The sequence below is a fragment of the Rutidosis leptorrhynchoides genome, unplaced genomic scaffold (genome assembly GCF_046630445.1).
Source record: "Rutidosis leptorrhynchoides isolate AG116_Rl617_1_P2 unplaced genomic scaffold, CSIRO_AGI_Rlap_v1 contig544, whole genome shotgun sequence".
NCBI lineage: Eukaryota > Viridiplantae > Streptophyta > Magnoliopsida > Asterales > Asteraceae > Rutidosis > Rutidosis leptorrhynchoides.
This window is the reverse complement of record NW_027266769.1, coordinates 22923-45769: the sequence shown is the minus strand read 5'-3', so window position 1 is coordinate 45769 and position 22847 is coordinate 22923. Positions and strand designations below refer to the sequence as shown.

At 41.8% G+C, this 22847-nt stretch overlaps 2 protein-coding genes and 1 pseudogene across 2 annotated transcripts; all 3 read right to left on the bottom strand.

Moving 5' to 3' along the window:
• Positions 1-297: 297 nt before the first annotated feature.
• Positions 298-638, bottom strand: LOC139884378 (histone H2B.11-like; annotated as a pseudogene).
• Positions 639-1735: 1097 nt separating this feature from the next.
• On the bottom strand, positions 1736-3719 carry LOC139884381 (L-type lectin-domain containing receptor kinase IV.1-like). The gene is given in 2 exon segments (XM_071868416.1): positions 1736-2900; positions 2902-3719. Coding segments are annotated over 2 exon segments (1983 nt in total).
• Positions 3720-12843: 9124 nt separating this feature from the next.
• LOC139884380 (L-type lectin-domain containing receptor kinase IV.1-like) lies at positions 12844-14847 on the bottom strand. The gene has a single exon (XM_071868414.1). The coding sequence runs from the start codon at positions 14845-14847 to the stop codon at positions 12844-12846; it is 2004 nt and encodes a 667-aa protein (XP_071724515.1).
• Positions 14848-22847: the final 8000 nt, after the last annotated feature.

The window sequence follows — 22847 nt, the reverse complement described above, 5'->3', positions numbered from 1 at the left end:
GAATTGAAGTTTTCCATCCATTTACCTTTCCTATACACTAGTTAGTTCACCGTGTAAATAAATTCTCTTGCTAGAGAAGTCAAAACCATTCGTCACATTGATCACCACGGCCCTACTCATTAGGGATGTGCACGGGTCGTAGGGAATTTGTGTCCCGTGAATTAACCTCATGTACACCTTTAGAAAGAGATTTTTTTTAAGAATTCTTTTATTCCATTTCATTTATAAATACGACATTATAATAAGAATATGATGATGATGATGATGATGATGATGATCACTTAGAACAAAAGAGCCCTAAGAGCTGGTGAACTAGGTCGTCGCCTTGGTGCTGTCCGCCACAACATGCTTGGTGAGCCGGGAAGCACAAGCTGGACGGCCGTCTAGATCTCCCATGAGGTGATGGTCGGCTTTTGGTTGTAGCGCATGAGCCACAACGACTCCTGGGCCAGCGTATTGAAGATGAAGCTATTCATGATGCCCATGGCCTTACTCGAGAAGCCAATGTCCTGGTGGACCGGCTTCAGCATCTTGAAGATGTAGATCTTGTATGTCTCAACGCTCCTCTTCGCCCACTTCTTGTCGCCGGCCCCCTCATTCGGGAGCTTCTGCTCGACCCTTGACTTCTTCTCCGCCATCCCCTCCGACTACACTGCTGCTTCGGACTTCTCAGCCACCACTTCCCCCTTGTACACGAGGAAACTTGCTTCTGCCGGGGGTAAGGGTGGGGGGAAGGAGAAGCGCAAAACAATACTATACACATAAAAGTGCAAAACAAAACCAAATTGCGTATTCAGTTCAGGTCATATCTGGTTTGTGTCGTGTTTATGTTCGGAGCCAGCATACATCCAAATGGTTCGGGCCAAATCAAATTGAACCAAACCGTTGATACCCCTAAATCTATGTATTCAGTTTTCAGGGGAGGAAGTGTTTAAGAAAAAAAAAACAGAACTCCTATTCCTTCCGTCCTAAGAAGATTGCTTCTGTCCAACTCACACAGAAAGAGCTTACGCGCGCGTTATCCCTGGCTAGAACTATCGCACAAAATATGAAGACCAAGTTTTCTAGCTGAGCTCTCTGAATCAAAATGACTATTTTCTCTGATCGCCCTAAGGATGGATCAAACCCCTCCCAAACGTTTCACTCGACTTACTCCCGCCAGACTCTCCTTGACAGTGGAGTCCCATACCTCTTGCGAGCTCAAGCCATTCTTGAAGCAAGAGCTTTAGCTGAGATTGCTGGAACATTTTAAAGGCATTCTTATCTTATCCCCTTAGCGAGTAAGAAAGCTGCTTTCGAAAGGTATGAAGATAATAATGTTGAGGGGTTCTCCTCCGCCTGGTTAGAACTCAGAAGTAGGGGTGAGTGGGGCAGACTGCTTTGCTCATACCGGATTTTAGGCTAGGGGACCGGGTAGGATTGACTGAAAGCTCTCCTAAGAAATTTGTCCTCTTCCTGATGTACTAGACTGAATGGCTAAGATCTCATCATAATGTGCCACGAGAAGTTTATTGTTCAATTTGCTTCAGGCCAGTCAAATTTGAAGGGCCGCGAAGTACATTGCGTCCATGACTCGCGAAGAAAATATCTAAAATATCAGAACTCATGCCATCACTGATTGTAGCCCAAAATATGCACCTACACTATGCTTTGATTGTAGCCCAAAATATGGTTCCGACATGCACCTAGAAAATCCATATGAGGATGAAATAAAATAAGAAATTAAACCGGAGGCTCATCGACCACCTGAGGTGAGCGATTCAGCGACAGAAGACAAGTGCGAAAATGCCTTGCTTGTGGAGGACGGATAAGACATGGTCAAATCATCCAAACCTTCGCGATGAGCGAATGCTAAACCGCTGGAAGAAATGCTGGTGGACGACAATTCTGGCATCGGAAGATCGCCCTCCAAGTACTGCAATACTTGACGCATGCTTGGCCTCATCGACGGATTGGGGAGGGAACACATCAACCCGAGTTTCAGCACCAACTCCATTTCCTCTTCCACAAACTCCGCCCTCAATTTCGGATCACTTGCCTCAAGAATGTCGCCTCTGTTCCAGCAAGAAGATACCCAGTCCACTAAGATCACATCCTCCGTGTCCCCTTGCTTTATTGGCCTTCTCCCGCAGGTGACCTCGAGCAAAACCACTCCGAAAGCAAACACGTCGGTGCTCGTAGTGGCCTTGCCAGTACGCACGTGCTCGGGGGCCAGATAACCGAACGTTCCCACGACATGAGTCGTTTGAGGGTCGGTTCCATGGTCGTATAGTCTCGCAAGCCCAAAATCTCCGAGTCTTCCATTAAATTCAGCGTCTAGCAAGATGTTACTCGCCTTTATATCCCTGTGGATCACCACTTGCTCCCACCCTTCATGCAGATAAAGCAGCCCAGATGCCACTCCTTTGATCACCCTTAATCTTTGCATCCAATTGAGGGTGACATTTGGTTGGTTATAGAGGTACTTGTCGAGGCTCCCATTGGGCATGTAGTCGTAAACCAAGAGCAACTTCCTTTTCCTGCGGCAGTAACCGAGCAGCGCCACTAGGTTGCGGTGACGGAGCCTACCGATGCTGATGATCTCCGCTACAAATTCTCTTATGCCTTGTCTCGATTCATGGGATACCATCTTCACCGCAATCTCTATATTCGATGTGGGTAAGATTCCTCTATAGACCTGGCCAAACCCCCCGACCCCTAATAACTCTTGGTCCTGGAATCCTTTTGTAGCAATGTAAAGATCTTTGTACTTGAACCGGTGCGGGCCGTAGTCCCTCTCCCAATCTTCAAGGACCTCGGCCAATTTCCTTTTCCTTCTTATCACGTAAATTGCGCCCAAGATCAGCACCGATACAACGAAAAGAACCATCAGTGGTAACCCGATAGTCATTACTTTCGATAGGAAGCTTAGGAAGTCGGGACAGGTCAAGTGCCTGAGCCTCTCCATTCACACTGAAGCTCCAACCCAGAACATAGTGAGAAGCTACGACCGAACCAGCCGCTGCTGAGAAGCCCACATACATGTTCTCGTTGATGATTGGTGAGAGATCCCGTTGAAGAGACAGAAGGGGAGTCATCGGTTTTGGCACATGGATCGGAGCCAATGTGACATTGATCAGTTTGTCCGCACCATCATAGTCCACCCAAACTTGCATTTCTTGACCGCTGATTAGGGACAAGTTGTTGAACTCCCCATTATCTTGATAATACCCGGCCGGCAATTCCATCACTGACGGCAGCCCATTCAAGTCGATCCCAATGTGATTATCGTTGATTTCCTGGAACTCGGGGCTGAGGATCGTGTCGAGTTCTACCCCGAACACATGATTGCTAGACTTGCCATTGTTGGTTTCATTGAACATGCCGAGATATCGGCCCGGCAGGGACCCGGGGAGGCCTATCTGGGGTGCGACAACAAAGGCAAAGCCGTTGACTCTCACACTCGCATACGGAGGTCCAAACGCAAAGACGAACGTGGTGGAGAAGGATTTGACGGTGCCGTTCGGCAAGTTCTTGAACTGGACCGGGTAGGGATGGAAGGCGTAGCCCTGCTGCTCCTGAGTGGTGTAGTTGTTCAGCTGCAGGAGGCCATTGGAGGTGATCCCGGCGATCCCGTCGAGCCTCAGATCGGCCGATCTGAAACCGTTGTAAAAAACGGTCTCTTGAGCGTAAGTCAAAACTGCTAGCAGAGAGAGCAGAAAAAGAATCTCGACGGACATGGCTCAAACTCAGAGCCCGCTTAGCAATTAGGTGAAGAATGATGCGGATTAGCAAGGCTATGAAGAGTCCAAAAGAATCTTCATCTGACGGCATCAAACAAATGTCGCAAATTTCAAAAATGTCTGCTCTACGTGAGACGAATTGTTCGATGTCCTGGATTTTTCAATGGGCGAATGCAACAGTTGTTTCAATCACGATGACTCTGAATAAAAAAATCCGAGTCGAAGAATGACTTTTTTGTCGAAATTAAGTCTGGTGAGAGAGATTGAAGGAACATGGGCGGCCTAAAATCAAAAGCCCCTCAATTTTCTTCCGATGAGAAAAACAAAAGTTGATCGTGTCCACGAAATTATTTGAGGAAGGACAAAAGGCCACGAGTCCACGACAAAAAGAGAGAGAGAGAGAGAGAGAGAGAGAGAGAGAGAGAGAGAGAGAGAGAGAGAGAAATTTGGATAATTACGAGTGACGAAAAAAAAAAAAAACAGAGAAAGAAAAGAAGACCCATGACTGTCTAACACCATTTTTGAAAAGGTATAATAAAAGAACTTTCATAAAGGAACCCAGTCCTACACCATTTTTCCAATAAATAACTTTAAAAAATCGATTTCGAAAAATTATAGAAAAAAATTGATATGGTCTTCAATGACCTTACGTAAATTTTTAGAGATTTAATATATCTAATAGCAAATAAAAGCTAAAAGTAAGAGTAAAGGCCAAATAGTGAGACAGTTGAAGGCTCGGCATTCAGGTTTGTAGATGCCCATGCAGCAATGAGCGACCGGAGCACCATCTTTTTCATGATGAATTACTGAAGTTAAAGATAAACACCACAACTTAAATTGGATGGACTCAACAAGAAGAAAACTCGTACTTCTTTCGGATAAGTTTGACCTGTCAATGGTACTTTTCACCACGAATTTCATGGAGATTAAATTGTGGAGCACTTGAAGTTTCAGAAATTAGACTAAGACATACAAACTCAATAAATTGAAAAACAAGACCCGTCCAAACATTTGGAGGAAGTCTCCATGAAATTACTTGGACTTTAGGATTGTGGATTTTCCATTCAAGGCATCAACTAACTGAGCCCAAGCAACACTTGATTCCTCATGAGAGAGTTCCACTGCTTGGCACTGTAATGGCTTGGCCCTATTCAATCGATCCAGTCCACTAAATGGAGTATTCGAGTGTGATCATTCAATAAGATGACCATTTAGAGGAGGATCTCACCCCATGAATCTCTTCATGGCACATTTCCTAATCGAAGTAGGATTTGGAGCTATACCAATATAATTTCATTCATGACAGGGGATTTGAAATTCCCTTATGTGGGAGTAAAGAATATATAAAGATTTGGAACTCCAAGAGAGAAAAAAAATCCAAATTTGCAATGACCAGTTTGTGAGGATAAATACTTATTGCTTTTTTCAAAGGGGGAGACACAGCAATCCACATGGGAGGATGAATAATTTGGTAGGAGCAGAGTCCGTTTTCACTCATTTCAGAGGAGAAGACATAGCTCTTTACAAAGAATAATAAATAGCTATTTAGTGAATGAATAATGTTTGTATCAGATTTTGCAATTCCTTAATTGAATTTGAGACCCGATGCTGTATGGACAGTCTGTAATTATCCTTCTCCAAAATGCTTTCAAGCACGCATAGCAATCTGAATGAGAAAGCACCCCATTACATGTTGCATGACCGTAATAATTGTCGTCATTCTGCGTGGACCGGCAGCACCTATCGAAATCTGAATCTGTCGTCTAATCATATAAACAACCGAGAACATGGCCGACGTTGTAATTGTATGAACTAGATGGCGAATATGTTGCTCCATTGCATATTTCCTTCACAAGAGTGGTGTCTCGATTCCTTCTTGCAACAGTGAAAGTAGAAAAAATCTTGCTGTGATCCTTTGAAAAGTGACCAATTTGCTGACTTTTAATTGTGTATCTATAGCTAATCAGCTTGGCTATACAATGGGGTTATTCTTGAAATTATCTCCACAAATTTCCAGATTTCTTTAGTCAGCAGGTCCGAGGAGTGCTTCCTCGAAATTGATCGAAGTTCAACTTCTTCTGCTAATCTTATTGTCGGTCAATCGGCTGGGCAATGAGAATGATAATAATATAAACTACTATTGCAGCCAAACCTTTTCTAAGATTAGTAAAGTTCTATCATAAAAAAACTAGTATAAGTAAAAAAATCATATTTTTATCATGTTTGTGTACTTCAAGATTTTATTAGCTTGATGAGTGGACATGCATTGAGCATATTATTCTTTAATCTTCTGAACAAAAAACAAAATTATACGTAATGCATTTTTAAAAAAGTTCGAGGAACAACCATATAAAGTGATAAGTTACATATCAAACGTAGATGGTGTCCCCAACTCTCTCGCATGAGTAGAGATTATCGCCACGCTCTCTAAAATGGGATCAGTGAAAGGCTAATGTTACCATCATTTTCTTGGACTAGGGAATCTTAGATGCACTAGGAACGACAAGTATATATCCCCTCTTTAATTATCCTTTTCTAACTGTACATTATTTCACTACCTTTGTTGTTATATAAATAAAAAGACTGGGAGAGGTGGCCAGTGCTAGCCATCTTTTTTAGGCATTATGCACCCATTATATAATGTTCATTTTGAGGTGTAGTTACTCCACACTACTCGTGGCCCAAAGATCTCAGATTAGGGGGTCCGTCGCTGCGGTCACGCCAAGATACTAGTAGTCAATAAGTCTTTCCACACAAGATATGTCGTACTTAGGCAATGCAGTAGGAGTTATGAAGAGGTTGCCCCATAACATGAATTGAAATTGTGACTTTGTGAAAAAAATAGCTAATTCTTTTATTATTGAACCAATGAGGACAAATCTATATGCTCAATATTTAATGAAGAGAATAAGTTCTTGGGAAAATTCCAAATAAAAGCTTGAAGCTTTTCATTTTCTTAAATAATGGTCCGAAATGAACCTTGTATCAAATAAGGGTCTGAAATAACTATGATTGTTTCAAATAAAAGCCTAAAATGGTCATGATTATTTTAAATAAAGTCCTGAACTTATCGGTCGCCAGCTGACTAAATATTTCAATAGATCAAGGGTGCTTTCATCAATTACAATTTAATTTCAAATTATTATTATTATCATTTTCTTTTCCTTTTTCACTTTTCTTTTTTCTCTTTCAGGCGAGGGCTAGCAGCGGCTAGCGAGGGCTTAGCCACCCTTGCCAGCCACTGATAAGGGCTAGCAAAGGCCTATAAGCCCTCATCGGTCGCAGGAGTGGCCACCCTCGCTAGCTACTAGCAAGGGCGGCCTCACCCAGGGCAAGGGCGACCTCCCCCAAGGCAAGGCCATCCCTCGCCAATTGTTGGCAGGCGACCCTTGCTTGGCCCTTTTCGACATTACCGATGGTTGACAGGCCACTATCAAAGAAGAAAGAAAAGCTAGAAAAATGGAAAAAAAAAAATGATTAAAATGCCACTGACCAGTCGAAAAGTCAAGCCCTTATATGAAATAAGATTCACTTTAGACCTTCATTTGAAATAGAATCTATTTCAAGCCCTAATTTGAGAAAATGAAGGCACTTTAGCTTCTTAATTGAAATTTTTTCAAAGTTCTTTTCTTTTTATTTTGTTTCTTTCCTTTTGTTTTCTTTTTTCTTTTTTTCCCCTCTCTTCCTTCTCTCTTCTTCCTTTTCCAAGACAATCGAAGTGCCCTTGTGCGCCGCTGCCAGCCCATTGCCATCACAAGTCGATGCCAATTAGGGGTGTACATGGTGCGGGCAAGCGGTTCCCGACCTAGAACCGGGAACCGCCCGCTAAGGACCGGTTCCGAAGGAACTGGGATCCACCCGTTTGTTGCATGGATCCACCGGGGAACCGAACCGCCAGTCCGGTCCGGTTCCCGGGTGGATCCATGGAACCGATCTTGACGCGGACAGCAGAGGCGGAGGAGCAGCGGTTGTGGTGGGAGGCGACTGGCGCGAGGGGGCGGACAATAGCGGCGGAGGAGCAGCAGCGGCGTCGTCGACACTCGGGGAGGAATCAAAGACGAAGGGACTGAGCGAGGGGGCGAACAGCAGCGAGGGGACAGACAGTAGAGGCGGAGGAGCAGCAGCTGTGGCGGGTGGCGATCGGCGCAAGGGGGAGGACAGCGGCGAAGGAGGAACAGTTGCAGCGGCAGCGGCGACGACGCTCGGGGAGGAATCAAAGACGAAGAGATTGAGCGAGGGGGCGAACAGCAGTGAGGGGGCAGACAACAGAGGCAGAGGAGTAGCAGCTGTGGCGAGTGGCGACCGGCGCAAAGGGGTGGACAGCGGCGGAGAAGGAGCAGCGGCGGCGGCGTTGACGCTCAGGGAGGAATCGAAGACAAAGAGAAGAGACTAAGGAAGAAATAGAGAGAGAACCGAAGACAATGAAACCGGAAGAGATGAGATGTGAATTAGGGTTTCGTAACTTTCATTTAGTATTTTTTTTATTATAAAAAGGTACCGGTCCGGTCCGGGTGGGCGGGCGGGCGGATCCGCCCACGGAACCGGGAACCAGACCGGTTCCCTCAAGAACCGCCGGTTCCGGGCGGTTCCGGTCCGATTCCGGGCGGTCCGGGCGGTTCCCGGGTATTTTGCACACCCCTAATGCCAATGTGTCTGAAAATATCGCAACTGCCACCCCTGACCACCTTGCAGCGTGCAAGTGTGTGTATTGGAACTCACAAGCAAACCACCGCTGCACGTTCAAAGACATTTTTGTTGGAAAATTAAATGAGTCTGTTATTGAAAAGGATGGTTTCTTACGATAGTTCTTGAAAATTTGGCTACTACCATTTCATATATAATTTTCAATGTGAATAGCAATACATGTTGGTTTCATTTGTTTCACAAAAAATATATATTTTAAAAAATGTTTTTTCTAAAATTAATCACTTGTATCGCTTAAATAATTAGTCGATGAAAAAATATTATCATTTATTGACAACAATTCATGTCCAAACATTTTCATAAATGATGGAAATATCTTTTATTTATTCATTTTCATAGGCGATATAAGTTATGGTTTTTTTTTTTAACTTTCTAAATCATACATTCTTCGCAAAACAAATAAAGTTGTAATGATTAATTGTTTTAGCTTGACCTATTTGCATCGAAATGTTATTTTAGTCAAAAACCTAAAAGCAAATATACAATTTAAAAAATTTAATTGATCATTTTCGTCTAAATTGCTAATAAGCGGAAGTCATATTAAGTGAGTTTTCTTCACTAATGTAACTATGTTTCGTCCATAGACTGAAATTTTTTACCGGGATGTTGACCAAAAAATTAACCGTGCAAAAATTATGATCGAAGGGTAAAATTGGGTCGTGATCTATGAGTGCTTTCCAACAATTCCCATTTTGACTCAATCAGACTGCTGGGTAATTGTATATTGCGACTTATAAGCGGGACTTGCCCTTCTAAGGAAACTCACGGTTTTCCCAAATCATGTGATTAGATGAGGTGGATTTGGCCATGGGCTCTCTAACGTCTCAAGAATCACTTCAATTACTGTTTTCTTGAGAGAAATATTGTAACATTTCACCTTGACCGTTCGCTCGGTCAGATTCACAGAAATTCATAACCTTGACACTTTGCCGACGATCGAGTAGCATTTCTGGGTCTGCTTATTTCAAAGGGAGAGATTGACGAAATATTCCACTTAGTCAATAAGAGGAGATCACAACTACACGAAACACACAATTCTCAAAAACTTCCCAGATTCCCCTTACGCTCGGAAAATCTCACAAACTCAAATTCAAGTGATACAACATGTTTTCCTCGCATGCTCAGACTTCTTGACGGCTCCCTAAGCCCACTAGGCTTTCGTTTTATGCGGAATTAGGTTGAAAACGTCTTTAGGAAACATTCCCTTTCGCGTCCAGCCTCAGAAATAGTATTTGAAGTATGTACAAGTCTCATTTAAATGGATTATTCGATTTGGAGGAGCCAGTGCGTCATCGCACGGCCGCTTGCTGGAAGAAAATCAATGGGCTTTCATATACCCAAAGAGAGGATTGTGCTGAAGTAATGTGTTTGTCTTCTACAAAACAACACCACATTTGGAGAGAGTTAGATACATTAGGGCGCAATCAATTTCCATTAACCCCCTTAGCATTTTACGACACTGAATACAAGTGTCTTGATAAGTGTGAAAACTGGGCTCGTCATATGGGTAAGACAATCCAACCCAAAAAAAAAGGGTGGGACAAATCTGATTCAAGTCAAGTCGAAAATAATCTGATCCCCAAAATCGACTCATTTAATCCATAATGACAATGCAATTTTTAATGACAAATACCCGATCCGACCTAGACTTAAGCCATTCTAAACCAAACTCGAGTTCCAAGTATTAGTAATTTTTCTCCTTTAATTGTTACCTTTGATGAATGGACAACTCTATGGATCGACTCCCTGGTTGGTGAGGGAGCTTAGGTGCTTGGATCAGGGGTCATACTGTAGAACTTCATGTGGCACATAAGCAACGTGGAGACGTAGGTGACCACTGCATCTTCGAACAACAATATCTGCGTGGGTGGGTTCAAGGTCAAGTTATGGATAGGGCCTCAAGGTGGAGGTGAGGCCAAGGGGGGTGGATCTTGCTTGGGTGATGAGCAATGCCCTCGCTCTTGTGATTCCGTTAATTTTTCAGGCATCACCCGACCATGGTGGCCTGAGATACGACCCACATAAAGTGAGAATAAATGGTGGATTGTTAATACGGAATTGTTTGCTACAATATATATTGAGATAGCAAATCTTGAAGGACTCTTGATAAACTAGCGGTGCACGTGTGTCGTCGACCCAATGAGAATAATAGTAATATTTACTACCATTTCAGCCATATATATTCGTCAGATTACTGAAGTTTTATCTAGAATAAGGTTTTCGTGAATATATTATATTATATTATATTATATTATATTATATTATATTGAGGGGTTGGGGTACAATTGGAAGCATAATAATCTAGTCAGGACAAGATCGAAGGCGGAAACTTTTTTTTTGTTAATCTCCTCTATTTGCCACTCGGAATTGTTGAAAGTCTAAGATAAATGGGCACTTACCCTGAGATTTGGGCTCTATCAAGGCAGCGTTCAATCCAAATCGTTTTAAAAAGAATAAAGAAAATTTTTTACCAAACCTAAAATTCGACTGCAAAAGTAACATTGGAGACATGAAGTTGCTTTAAAGACTCTCACAAACGCATCATAAAAGTTGAATTATCTCCATGCAATCTTTCCACACAAATGGGACTCCCTGAGAGATACAGAAAATGTAATGGCATGCTTTTGATACCAAGAATTGAAGTTGTCCATCCATTTACCTTTCCTATACACTAGTTAGTTCACCGTGTAAATAAATTCTCTTGCTAGAGAAGTCAAAACCATTTGTCGCATTGCTCACCACAGCCCTACTCATTAGGGATGTGCACAGGTCGTAGGGAATTTGTGTCCTGTGAATTAACCTCATGTACACCTTTAGAAAAAGATTTAAAAAAAAATCTTTTATTCCATTTCATTTATAAATATGACATTATAATAAGAATATGATGATGATGATGATGATCGCCTAGAACAAAAGAGCGCTAAGAGCTGGTGAACTAGGTCGTCGCCTTGGTGCTGTCCGCCACAACATGCTTGGCGAGCCGGGAAGCACAAGCTGGACGGCCGTCTAGATCTCCCATGAGGTGACGGTCGGCTTTTGGTTGTAGCGCATGAGCCACAACGATTCCTGGGCCAGCGTATTGAAGATGAAGCTATTCAGGATGCCTATGGCCTTACTCGAGAAGCCAATGTCCTGGTGGACCGGCTTCAGCATCTTGAAAATGTAGATCTTGTATGTCTCAACGCTCCTCTTCGCCCACTTCTTGTCGCCGGCCCCCTCATTCGGGAGCTTCTGCTCGACCCTTGACTTCTTCTCCGCCATCCCCTCCGACTACCCTGCTGCATCGGACTTCTCAGCCACCACTTCCTCCTTGTACTCGAGGAAGCTTGCTTCTGCGGGGGGTGGTGGGGCGACGGTGAGCTCGGCAACAGCATGGCCTTGTCACCAGGCCGGATCGGGAAGGGGAGGGTGAGAAGGGAAGGAGAAGCGCAAAACAATAATATATATAAGAGGAAAATCAAACCGAATTGCATTTTCGGTTCGGGTCATATCTGGTTCATGTCGTGTTTAGGTTCAGAGCAAGCACACATCCAAATGGTTCGGGCCAAATCAAACTGAACCGTTGATATCCCTAAATCTATGTATTCAGTTTTCAGGGGAGGAAGTGTTTAAGAGAAAAAAAGAACTCCTGTCCTTCCGTCTTAGGCAGATTGCTTCTGTCCAACTCATACAGAGAGAGCTTACGCGCGCGTTACCCCTGGCTAGGACTATTGCACAAAATATGAAGACCATGTTTTCTAGCTGAGCTCTCTGAATCAAAATGACTACTTTCTCTGATCGGCCTAAGGAAGGATCAAGCCCCTCCCAAACGTTTCACTCGAGTTACTCCCGCCAGACTCTCCTGGACAGTGTGGTCCCATACCTCTTGCGAGCTCAAGCCATTCTTGAAGCAAGAGCTTTAGCTGAGATTGCTGGAACATTTTAAAGGCATTCTTATCTTATCCCCTTAGCGAGTAAGAAAGCTGCTTTCGAAAGGTATGAAGATGATAATGTTGAGGGGTTCTCCTCTACCGGGTTAGAACTCAGAAGTTGGGGTGAGTGGGGCAGACTGCTTTGCTCATACCGGATTTTAGGCTAGGGGACCGGGTAGGATTGACTTAAAGCTCTCCTAAGAAATCTGTCCTTTTCCTGACGTACTCGACTGAATGGCTAAGATCTTATCATATGCATAATGTGCCGCGAGAAGTTTATTGTTCAATTTGCTTCAAGCCAGTCAAACTTGAAGGGCCGCGAAGTACATTGCGTCCATGACTCGCGAAGAGAATATGTAAAATATCAGAACTCATGCCATCACTGAACTATTAAGGAAACATGCACCTACTCTATGCTTTGATTATAACCCAAAATATGGTTCCGACATGCACCTAGAAAATCCATATAAGGAGGATGGAATAAAATAAGAAAATAAACTGGAGGCTCATCGACCACCTGAGGTGAGCGATTCAGCGACAGAAGACAAGTGCGAAAATGCCTTGCTTGTGGAGGACGGATAAGACATGGCCAAATCATCCAAACCTTCGCGATGAGCGAATGTTAAACGGCTGGAGGAAATGTTGGTGGACGACAATTCTGGCATCGGAAGATCGCCCTCCAAGTACTGCGATACTTGACGCATGCTTGGCCTCATCGACGGATTGGGGTGGGAACACATCAACCCGAGTTTCAGCACCAACTCCATTTCCTCTTCCACAAACTCCGCCCTCAATTTCGGATCACTTGCCTCAAGAATGTCGCCTCTGTCCCAGCAAGAAGATACCCAGTCCACTAAGGTCACGTCCTCCGTGTCCCCTTGCTTTATTGGCCTTCTCCCGCAGGTGACCTCAAGCAAAAACACTCCGAACGCAAACACGTCGGTGCTCGTAGTGGCCTTGCCAGTACGCATTTGCTCGGGGGCCAGATAACCGAACGTTCCCACGACATGAGTCGTTTGAGGGTCGGTTCCATGGTCGTATAGTCTCGCAAGCCCAAAATCTCCAAGTCTTCCATTAAATTCAGCATCTAGCAAGATGTTACTCGCCTTTATATCCCTGTGGATCACCACTTGCTCCCACCCTTCATGCAGATAAAGCAGCCCAGATGCCACTCCTTTGATCACCCTTAATCTTTGCATCCAATTGAGGGTGACCTTTGGTTGGTTATAGAGGTACTTGTCGAGGCTCCCATTGGGCATGTAGTCGTAAACCAAGAGCAACTCCCCTTTCCGGCGGCAGTAACCGAGGAGCGCCACTAGGTTGCGGTGACGGAGCCTACCGATGCTGATGATCTCCGCTACAAATTCTCTCATGCCTTGTCTCGATTCATGGGAGACCATCTTCACCGCAATCTCTATATTTGATGTGGGTAAGATTCCTCTATAGACCCGGCCGAACCCCCCGACCCCTAATAACTCTTGGTCCCGGAATCCTTTTGTCGCAATGTAAAGATCTCTGTACTTGAACCGGTGCGGGCCGTAGTCCCTCTCCCAATCTTCAAGGACCTCGGCCAATTTCCTTTTTCTTCTTATCACGTAAACTGCACCCGAGATCAGCACCGATACAACGAAAAGAACCATCAGTGGTAACCCGATAGTCATTACTTTCGATGTCTTCTTACCGATCTGAGGAAGCTTAGGAAGTCGGGACAGGTCAAGTGCCTGAGCCTCTCCATTCACACTGAAGCTCCAACCCGTAACATAGTAAGAAGCTATGAGCGAACCAATCGATGCTGAGAAGCCCACATACATGTTCTCGTTGATGATTGGTGAGAGATCCCGTTGAAGAGACAGAAGGGGAGTCTTCGGTTTTTGCACATTGATCGGAGCCAATGTGACATTGATCAGTTTGTACGCACCATCATAGTCCACCCAAACTTGCATTTCTTGACCGCTGATTAGGGACAAGTTGTTGAACTCCCCATTATCTTGATAATACCCCGCCGGAGCTGCCTTTTCTGACGTCAGCCCGTTCAAGTCGATCCCGATGTGGTTATCGTTAATGTCCTGGAACTCGGGGCTGAGGATCATGTCGAGTTCTACCCCGAACACATGATTGCTAGACTTGTTATTGTTGGTTTCATTGAACATGCCGAGATATCGGCCCGCCAGGGACCCGGGGAGGCCTCTCTGGGGTGCGACAACAAAGGCAAAGCCGTTGACTCTCACGCTCGCATCCGGAGGTCGAACCGCGAAGACGAACGTGGTGGAGAAGGATTTGACGGTGCCGTTCGGCAAGTTCTTGAACTGGACCGGGTAGGGATGGAAGGCGTGGCCCTCCTGCTCCTGATTGGTGTCGTTGTTCAGCTTCAGGAGGCCATTGGAGGTGATCCCGGCGATCCCGTCGAGGCTCAGATTGGCCGATCTAAAACCGTTGTACACGAAACCGGTCACTTGAGCGTAAGTCAAAACTGCTAGCAGAGAGACCGGAAAAAGAATCTCGACGGACATGGCTCACACTCAAAGTCCGCTTAGCAATTAGGTGAAGAATGATGCGGATTACCAAGGCTATGAAGAATCCAAACGAATCTTCATCTGACGGCATCAAACGAATGTCACAAATTTCAAAAACGGCTGCTCTACGTGAGACGCATTGTTCAATGTCTTGGACTTTTTCATGGGCGAATGCAACAGTCCCTGTTCATAAGTCAATTAAACAAATCCGAGTCGGAGAATGACTTTTTTGTCGAAAGTAAGTCTGGTGAGAGAGATTGAAGGAACATGGGCGGGCTAAAATCAAATGCCCCTCAATTTTCTTCCGATGAGAAAAACAAAAGTTCATCGTGCCACGCGTACCACGAAGTGTCCACGAAATTGTTTGAGGAAGGACAAAAGGCCACGAGTCCACGACAAAACGACAAAAAAAAAAAAAAAAGAGAGAGAAAGGAGAAAGAGAGAGAAATTTGGATAAATACGAGTGACCAAAAAAAAAAAAACAGAGAAAAGAAAAGAAGGGCCATGACTGTCTAACACCATTTTTGAAAAGGTATAATAAAAGAACTTTCATAAAGGAACCCAGTCCTACTATTTAAATAAGAAAAAATAATACAAATGATCTATAAATTTTGACTTAATATGTAATATAATTCTTGAACTTTAGCCTACTGATCAATGTAGTCTATGAAATTTTGATTTGTTCAACGTGACTCATGAACTATTAGTACATGTTTAATGTAGTTCTCAAATCATATGAAAATATTTAATATAATATTTCCATTAATTTAAGATCCGAGACAATAATGAACATTTTCATATAGTCTATTGACTAAAATGAACATATATCAAAAGTTCAGAAATTGCATTATACAAATTAAATGTTCATGTATCACATTGCGTATTTGGCAAAAATTTATGGACAACTTGTTTCATTTTTCTAATAAATAACTTTAAAAAATCGATTTCGAAAAATTATAGAAAAAAAATTGGTATGGTCTTAAATGACCTTACGTAAATTTTTAGAGATTTGAGATATTTAATAGCAAAGAAAAGCTAAAAGTAAGAGTAAAGGCCAAATGGTGAGACAATTGAAGGCTCGGCATTCAGGTTTGTAGATGGACATGCAGCAAAAATTGTTGTTAACTTTGTCTTGTTATTTTGAATTTTCTTTTTCTTTTTTTATATTGGAACTTACATATTATTTATATTTAATTATTCATTTAATTTTATTATCCTAAGAAATTTGCTATCTGAGAAAAATAGGCTTTATATCACGAATATAAAAAAATTCTTATTCACCTTTATTCCACCCCTCACATTGGATATTTCTATTTGGGTCATATCCCTCTTAATCTAGTCTTACCCTGTCTTGGACATAATCCAAACACGGGATAAAATAAAATTTAACTTGTCTCGACTTTTGTACTGATCATCAAATGTGGCCTAAGTTTTGATGTGCTCATCAAGCAACAAACTTCCAAAATGCATTTTCTAAATCAAGTAAGCTCAAACATCTAAAGCCTCATCTATGTCATTAGGTTACACAACCGCCTAGCAATAGGATTAAGATACATCATCAATCAAGAGAAGACATTGTCGGTCTTTAACTCCAAGGGAAAGAATCTCTTGGTCGAATAGAATAAAAGATCCCTGGCTAGCTATTTTTATGGTGAAGAAACGAAGATACCTATGTGCTTTCCTAAAAGACGACCCCATAATTTAACTGGAAGAGCATGATTTTTGCCTTTGAAGTTAGATCCCCACACGCTAATCCTTTCATAATGACTTCTATCAAGGAACTGTGGATCAACAATCAATCATTTCGAAAGACCTAAAGTCGTTCCTTCGCTAAAGCTGTTTTGTTGTTGTCATTAACGTTGTTGTCATCTGCGAAAGCTGTTTTGTAGCTTTCCCACGAAAAGAAACAAGGGAACTGCTTTGGCAATCGCCATGACTTTTTGAGATGTTGAGATGTCTGCTTTCTCTCAGCTAAAGACAGTTGCGTGGCATAGAATATGTGACCCGACACAACATTTATTATGGGGATTCGAAATGTTTTTTACTTTAAGTTTCTCGATATCATGAGGTTATAAGACCCCACAATCGTTTCTCACGCAGGACATCAAACATGAGATTAGATCGGATGTTTAAATAAATTAGATTCATGCGGATTTTTTTTGGTCTGAAGATTCATGCGGATTTGATAGTTGGTTTATTTACTAATCTTATTGAGTCATTTAGTAAATGAATAGAGCGAGAATTTACGGTTCATTAGATCGAGATCCCGTTGTATTCAAGGAGTCGAGGGTTTTGCCAAGAATTCTAGATCGAAGAAGAGGTAGATCAAAATATGGTGCGGAAAAAACCTAAATCAAGATACAATAGAAGATGCTTTAAAGATCCTGCTTCAGTAATGAGCACTCGGTCAACTAACAAGGAATTGTTAGTAGAAAGCTAAATATAGCAAAATCTGTAGAAAAGCGGAGGAGCAAACATGAAAAAGACACAAGAGGAAACTTATGAATGAGTAAGCTCAGTTTTTGTTTTTGGGGATCAAATACTTCTTTTTCCCTCATGATGCTTCCATACTTCTTTTTTTTCCTTCTTAAGATAGCATGGGAACCCCTTCAATGATTTGGACTCAACAGGAAGAAAACTCGTACTTCTTTCGGATAAGTTTGACCTGTCAATGGTACTTTTCACCATGGTACTTTTCACCACAAATTTCATGGAGATTAAATTGTGGAGCACTTGAAGTTTCAGAAATTAGACTAAGACATACAAAGTCAATAAATTGAAAAACAAGGCCCATCCAAACATTTGGAGGAAGTATCCATGAAATTACTTGGACTTTAGGATCGTGGATTTTCCATTCAAGGCATCGACTAACTAAGCCTAAGCAACACTTGATTCCTCATGAGAGAGTTTCGTTGCTTGGCATTGTAATGGCTTGGCCCTATTCAATCGATCCAGTCCACTAAATGGAGTATTTGAGTGTGATCATTCAATAAGATGACCATTTAGAGGAGGATCTCACCCCGTGAATCTCTTCATGGCACATTTCCTAATCGAAGTAGGATTTGGAGCTATACCAATATAATTTCATTCACGACAGGGGATTTGAAATTCCCTTCTATGGGAGTAAAGAATATATGAAGATTTGGAACTCCAAGAGAGAAAAAAATCCAAATTTGCAATAATCAGTTTGTGAGGATAAATACTTATCGCTTTTGTCAATGGGGGGAGACACAACAATATACATGGGAGGATGAATAATTTGGTAGGAGGAGAGTCCGTTTTCTCTTATTTCAGAGGAGAAGACATAGCTCTTTACAAAGAACATAGCTCTTTACAAAGAAGTATACATAGCTATTCAGTGAATGAATAATGTTTGTATCAGATTTTGCAATTCCTTAATTGAACTTGAGCCTCGATGTTGTATGGACAGCCCGTAATTATCCTTCTCCAAAATGCTTCCAAGCACGCAGAGCAGTCTAAATGAGAAAGCACCCCATTACTTGTTGCATGACCGTAACAATTGTTGTCATTCTCCCTGGACTGGCAGTACCTATCGAAATTTGAATTTGTCGTCTAATCATATAAAAAACCGAGAACATGGCTGACGTTGTAATTGTATGAACTAGATGGCGAATATGTTGCTCCATTGCATATTTCCTTCACGAGAGTGGTGTCTTGATTCCTTCTTGTAACAGTGAAAATAGAAAAAAATCTTGCTGCGATCCTTTGAAAAGTGGTTATCGCAACCTAATTTTGGGTCACCACCTAAAGTTTAGGCTAATAGATTACTAAATTTTAAACTTAGCTCGGACTCTCCCGAGCCCATACCAATTCGCGACTTAGTTCTAATATTTTATCTAAGAGTCGTCACTAATCAATTTATGGTAGATCGATTAGACACCTAAGTAAAATAATAGGAAAACTATTTTACTCCTACAAACCAGAGATTTTGAGTACAGGGACTTGATTACACTAGACTTCTCTAATACCCTTTCCATACCATTTTTTTTTTTTCAAAAATGATTTTTCAGGCAGCTTCGATTTTTTTTTCCTAAATTACTATCATACAATATGGTAATCACACAGGTGCTCAATCATTATTAAACACTCAATGAGTCAAACAAATTGCATCAAAATAAATAAACACAAAGCAAACAATTTTTTTGGATTTTCTTTTATCTCGAATTTAAAAAATGAACTTTAACTACATTACCTAATTTTACTAACAAACTATTTCTAATTAAATGATCCTAACATGCAAACTAATTGACATGCACCTGATATTTTTGTATTTTTTATTGAAATTCGGAATTAATAAAAACCATAATTAAACTATCTAAAATGAATAATTTTTAAATATGTTTTAAGGGTTAATTTGACTTAAACCCTATCCTATCTTAGAAAACTATTTTTTAAAGGGATTATTAAAATATGCAAACTTTATCTAAGACCCTATTTTAAAAGGTTATTTTGATCCGATCCTAATCTATTTCAAAAATTATCTAAAAATGCAACCTTAAAAATGCAGTCTTAATTTACTAAATCAAAACACTCTGATGAAAGATTTGATTTTTGATTTTCATTTTTTTTTTTACTTTTTTTTTTTTCAAGACAAGCAATTATCAAATAAACATTATATATAAACAATCAAGATATTCAACAAATAAATTATTAAAATAATCGAAAAAATAACTCGTTGTCTGACAAGTCAAATTAACGATTACTCTAACCCTAAACGTCACGACAAAATGTTCAAAATAATTAAAAATCTAATCCGAAGTCTTACAGATTAAATTAATAATTATAATAATTTAACAAATAAAATACTATCAAATGCCTAAAAATTAATATAATTAAAAAAATGATCCAATGTCTTACGGATTAAATTAATAATTACAATAATTTTGGACAAAACCCCTACCGTTAATGCCTATAAGATTCATGAAATGAATATTGACATACCATGTTCTAATTTAAGCAATAATAACAAAACTTTTTTTTTTAAAAAAAAGCATAAAATAAATAAAAATAAAACTAAACTACCTACGGGGAGCTTGGGAAGGGGACAGCGATGGTGGGCGGCGCCGGGCGGTTGCTGGCCGGCGTCGGAGCTCTGGTGGGAGCTGGCGGGCGGCGACGGTGAGGGGCGTCGCGGGCGGCGGTGCCAAGTCGCGGAGGCGTCGGGCTCCGGCGAAGGGGGAAACCGGCGTCGCAGCGGGGCGCGGGGGTCAGGTGCTCGCGGCTGTGGAGGCACGGTCGTCGGAGTGCGGGGGCGTTCGGCGTCGCTGATGCAGGCAGAGAAAGGCGGAGCGAGCGACACAGCGGGGGCGAGGGCGGCGACGACGGTTGCAGAGACGCGGTCGTCGGGGCGCCTGGCGTTCGGTGCTGCAGGTGCAGAGTCAGCGCGGGCTGCTGGCGCGGACGTCGGGTCGGGGCCGGAAAGCGTCGGGGGTAGGCAGAGAGGGACGTCGTCGGGTGCTGGCTCGTGGGCGGAGCGGCAGTGGCCGGATCGGCGGGTTACAGGGAGGGTCGGCGAGGGAGATCGGCGCGGCGAGCTTCGCGGGGAGACCGGCGAAGCGGCGGTGGCGGAAGCGCGGTGGCGGAGACGCGGTAGCGGCTGGCGGAGGTGGTGCCGGCGCGGTGGCCGGTGCAGGCGCGGCGCCGGCGCGGGCAGCGGCTGCCTCGCGAAGAAGATGAACAGTGCCGCTATTTTTTTTCGTCGCTCACCTATCTCTCTCACTCTGCTGCACTGTTGACTTTTCCCTTTTTGTCAGAGAAAGAAAAGAGAAATGATTTCTTCTTTGACCAAGACGGATACGAAGACCTTTTTTCTTGCACGAATTTTTTCTCTCAATTCTTTCTTACACGAATTCTTTTCACGAAAATTTTTTTGCTCCACGAATTCGCTCCCCAAGCTTTTCTTCTATCTTTTCACGAATTTTTTCTCGAATTCTTTTTCGTCCCCCTCGTTTCGCTCTCTCGGTCACGAAAAATGTGGCTCAGATGGCCACTTTTCGTAGCAATTTTCAAATTTCCATCTTCAGTTTCATTAATTCATAATACAAATTGAGGTGTGATTTGCGATTAGCTCAATTTTGCTTCAATTCATTCCATTTTATAAAAATTCTTACCATTTACCCACTTGATTTTTTAATTGCTTCCGCATTTATCAAAATCTAAATATTCATCAAAATTTCAACAATCCATGCATAATCAATCATATTAATTGTCCCCATTTTTTTCTTTTATTTGTTCTGATGCGATTTTTATTTTTTATTTCTTTAGGGTTTGTCAAAAATAGGTGTCAACAATGGTCAATTTGCTGACTTTTAATTGTGTATCTATAGCTAATCAGCTTGGCTATATAATGGGGTTATTCTTGAAATTATCTCCACAAATTTCCAGATTTCTTTAGTCAGCAGATCCGAGTGCTTCCTTGAAATTGATCGAAGTTCAACTTCTTATGCTAATCTTATTGTCGGTCATTCGGCTGGGCAATGAGAATGATAATAATATAAACTACTATTGCAGCCACACCTTTTCTAAGATTAGTAAAGTTCTATCACAAAAAAACTAGTATAAGTAAAAAAAAATCATATTATTATCATGTTTGTGTACTTCAAGATTTTATTAGCGAGATGAGTGGACATGCATTATATTATTCTTTAATCTTTTGAACAAAAAAAAAAAGATTTATACGTAATGCATTTTTAAAAAAGTTCGAGGAACAACCATATAAAGTAATAAGTTACATATTAAACGTAGATGGTGTCCCAACTCTCTCGCATGAGTAGAGATTATCCCACGCTCTCTAAAATGGGGTCAGTGAAAGGTGTTACCATCATTTTCTTGGACTAGGGAATCTTAGATGCACTAGGAACCACAAGTATTTATCCCCTCTTTAATTATCCATTTCTAACTGTACGTTATTTCACTACCTTTGTTGTTATATAAATAAAAAGACTGGGAGAGGTGGCCAGAGCTAGCCATCCTTTTTAGGCGGTATGCACCCATTATATAATGTTCATTTTGATGTGTAGTTACTCCGCACTACTCGTGGCCCAAAGATCTCAAATTTGGGAGTCCGTCGCCACGGTCGCCGGTCATGCCAAGATACTAGCAGTCAATAAATGTTTCTACACAAGATATGTCATACTTAGGCAATGCGGTAGGAGTTATTAAGAGGTTGCCTCGTAACGTGAATTGAATTTGTGACTTTGTGAAAAATAGGTGTTGACACCTAAATTTTGGTGACCCTTTTAATTATTAGTTGCATTAAAAAATTAGGGATTAATTTTAACCCCAAAAAAATATATTAGTTAATTAATTAATTGCATAGCATATAGTTTTAGGTGCATTTTATTTTAATTTGCATTTTATCTATTGGACCGGTGGCGGATGAGTTCGAATTAGATGGATCAGGCCCACGAAGCAAGCAGGTTGGCCCAAGCCCGCGTTTTTTAATAATTAAAAATTATCTCGTAGGAATATAATATTTAAAATTTTTCCGAGATATGAATCTTTTTTAGATAGGGCAGATGGTTAAAAAATATTGCGATTTGGCCTTGAAAGATTTGGATTTAGAAAAAATCTCATCTTAATCTTGAATCCTTATCAGTATGGGATGAATTTTATAAAAAATATTGCGATATTGCGATTTATCTTTGCGAGATTTGGATTTCGAGAAAATATTTATCATAATCTTAAATTTTTATCAGCAGTGATCGGTTGGTGAAAATGTATCGCGGATGTAGATTTTAAGGGGAAATCAAAGGCTTATCTCTTACCCCCTATAAAAGCAACCGTGTACGAGGACCTGGAGGAGGCTTCTCTGGAAAAAAAATTGAGAAAAGAAAAAGTCAGAATGTGAGAGAGAGAGAGAGTGAGAGAAAAAGGAGAAAAGTAAAAAACAGTAAGGTTGATTTGACCTTTACTGTTCATCTTCCCCAAATCCCCTCTGCCTGAGATCCGGCCACGACGCCACGACGCTACGCCTC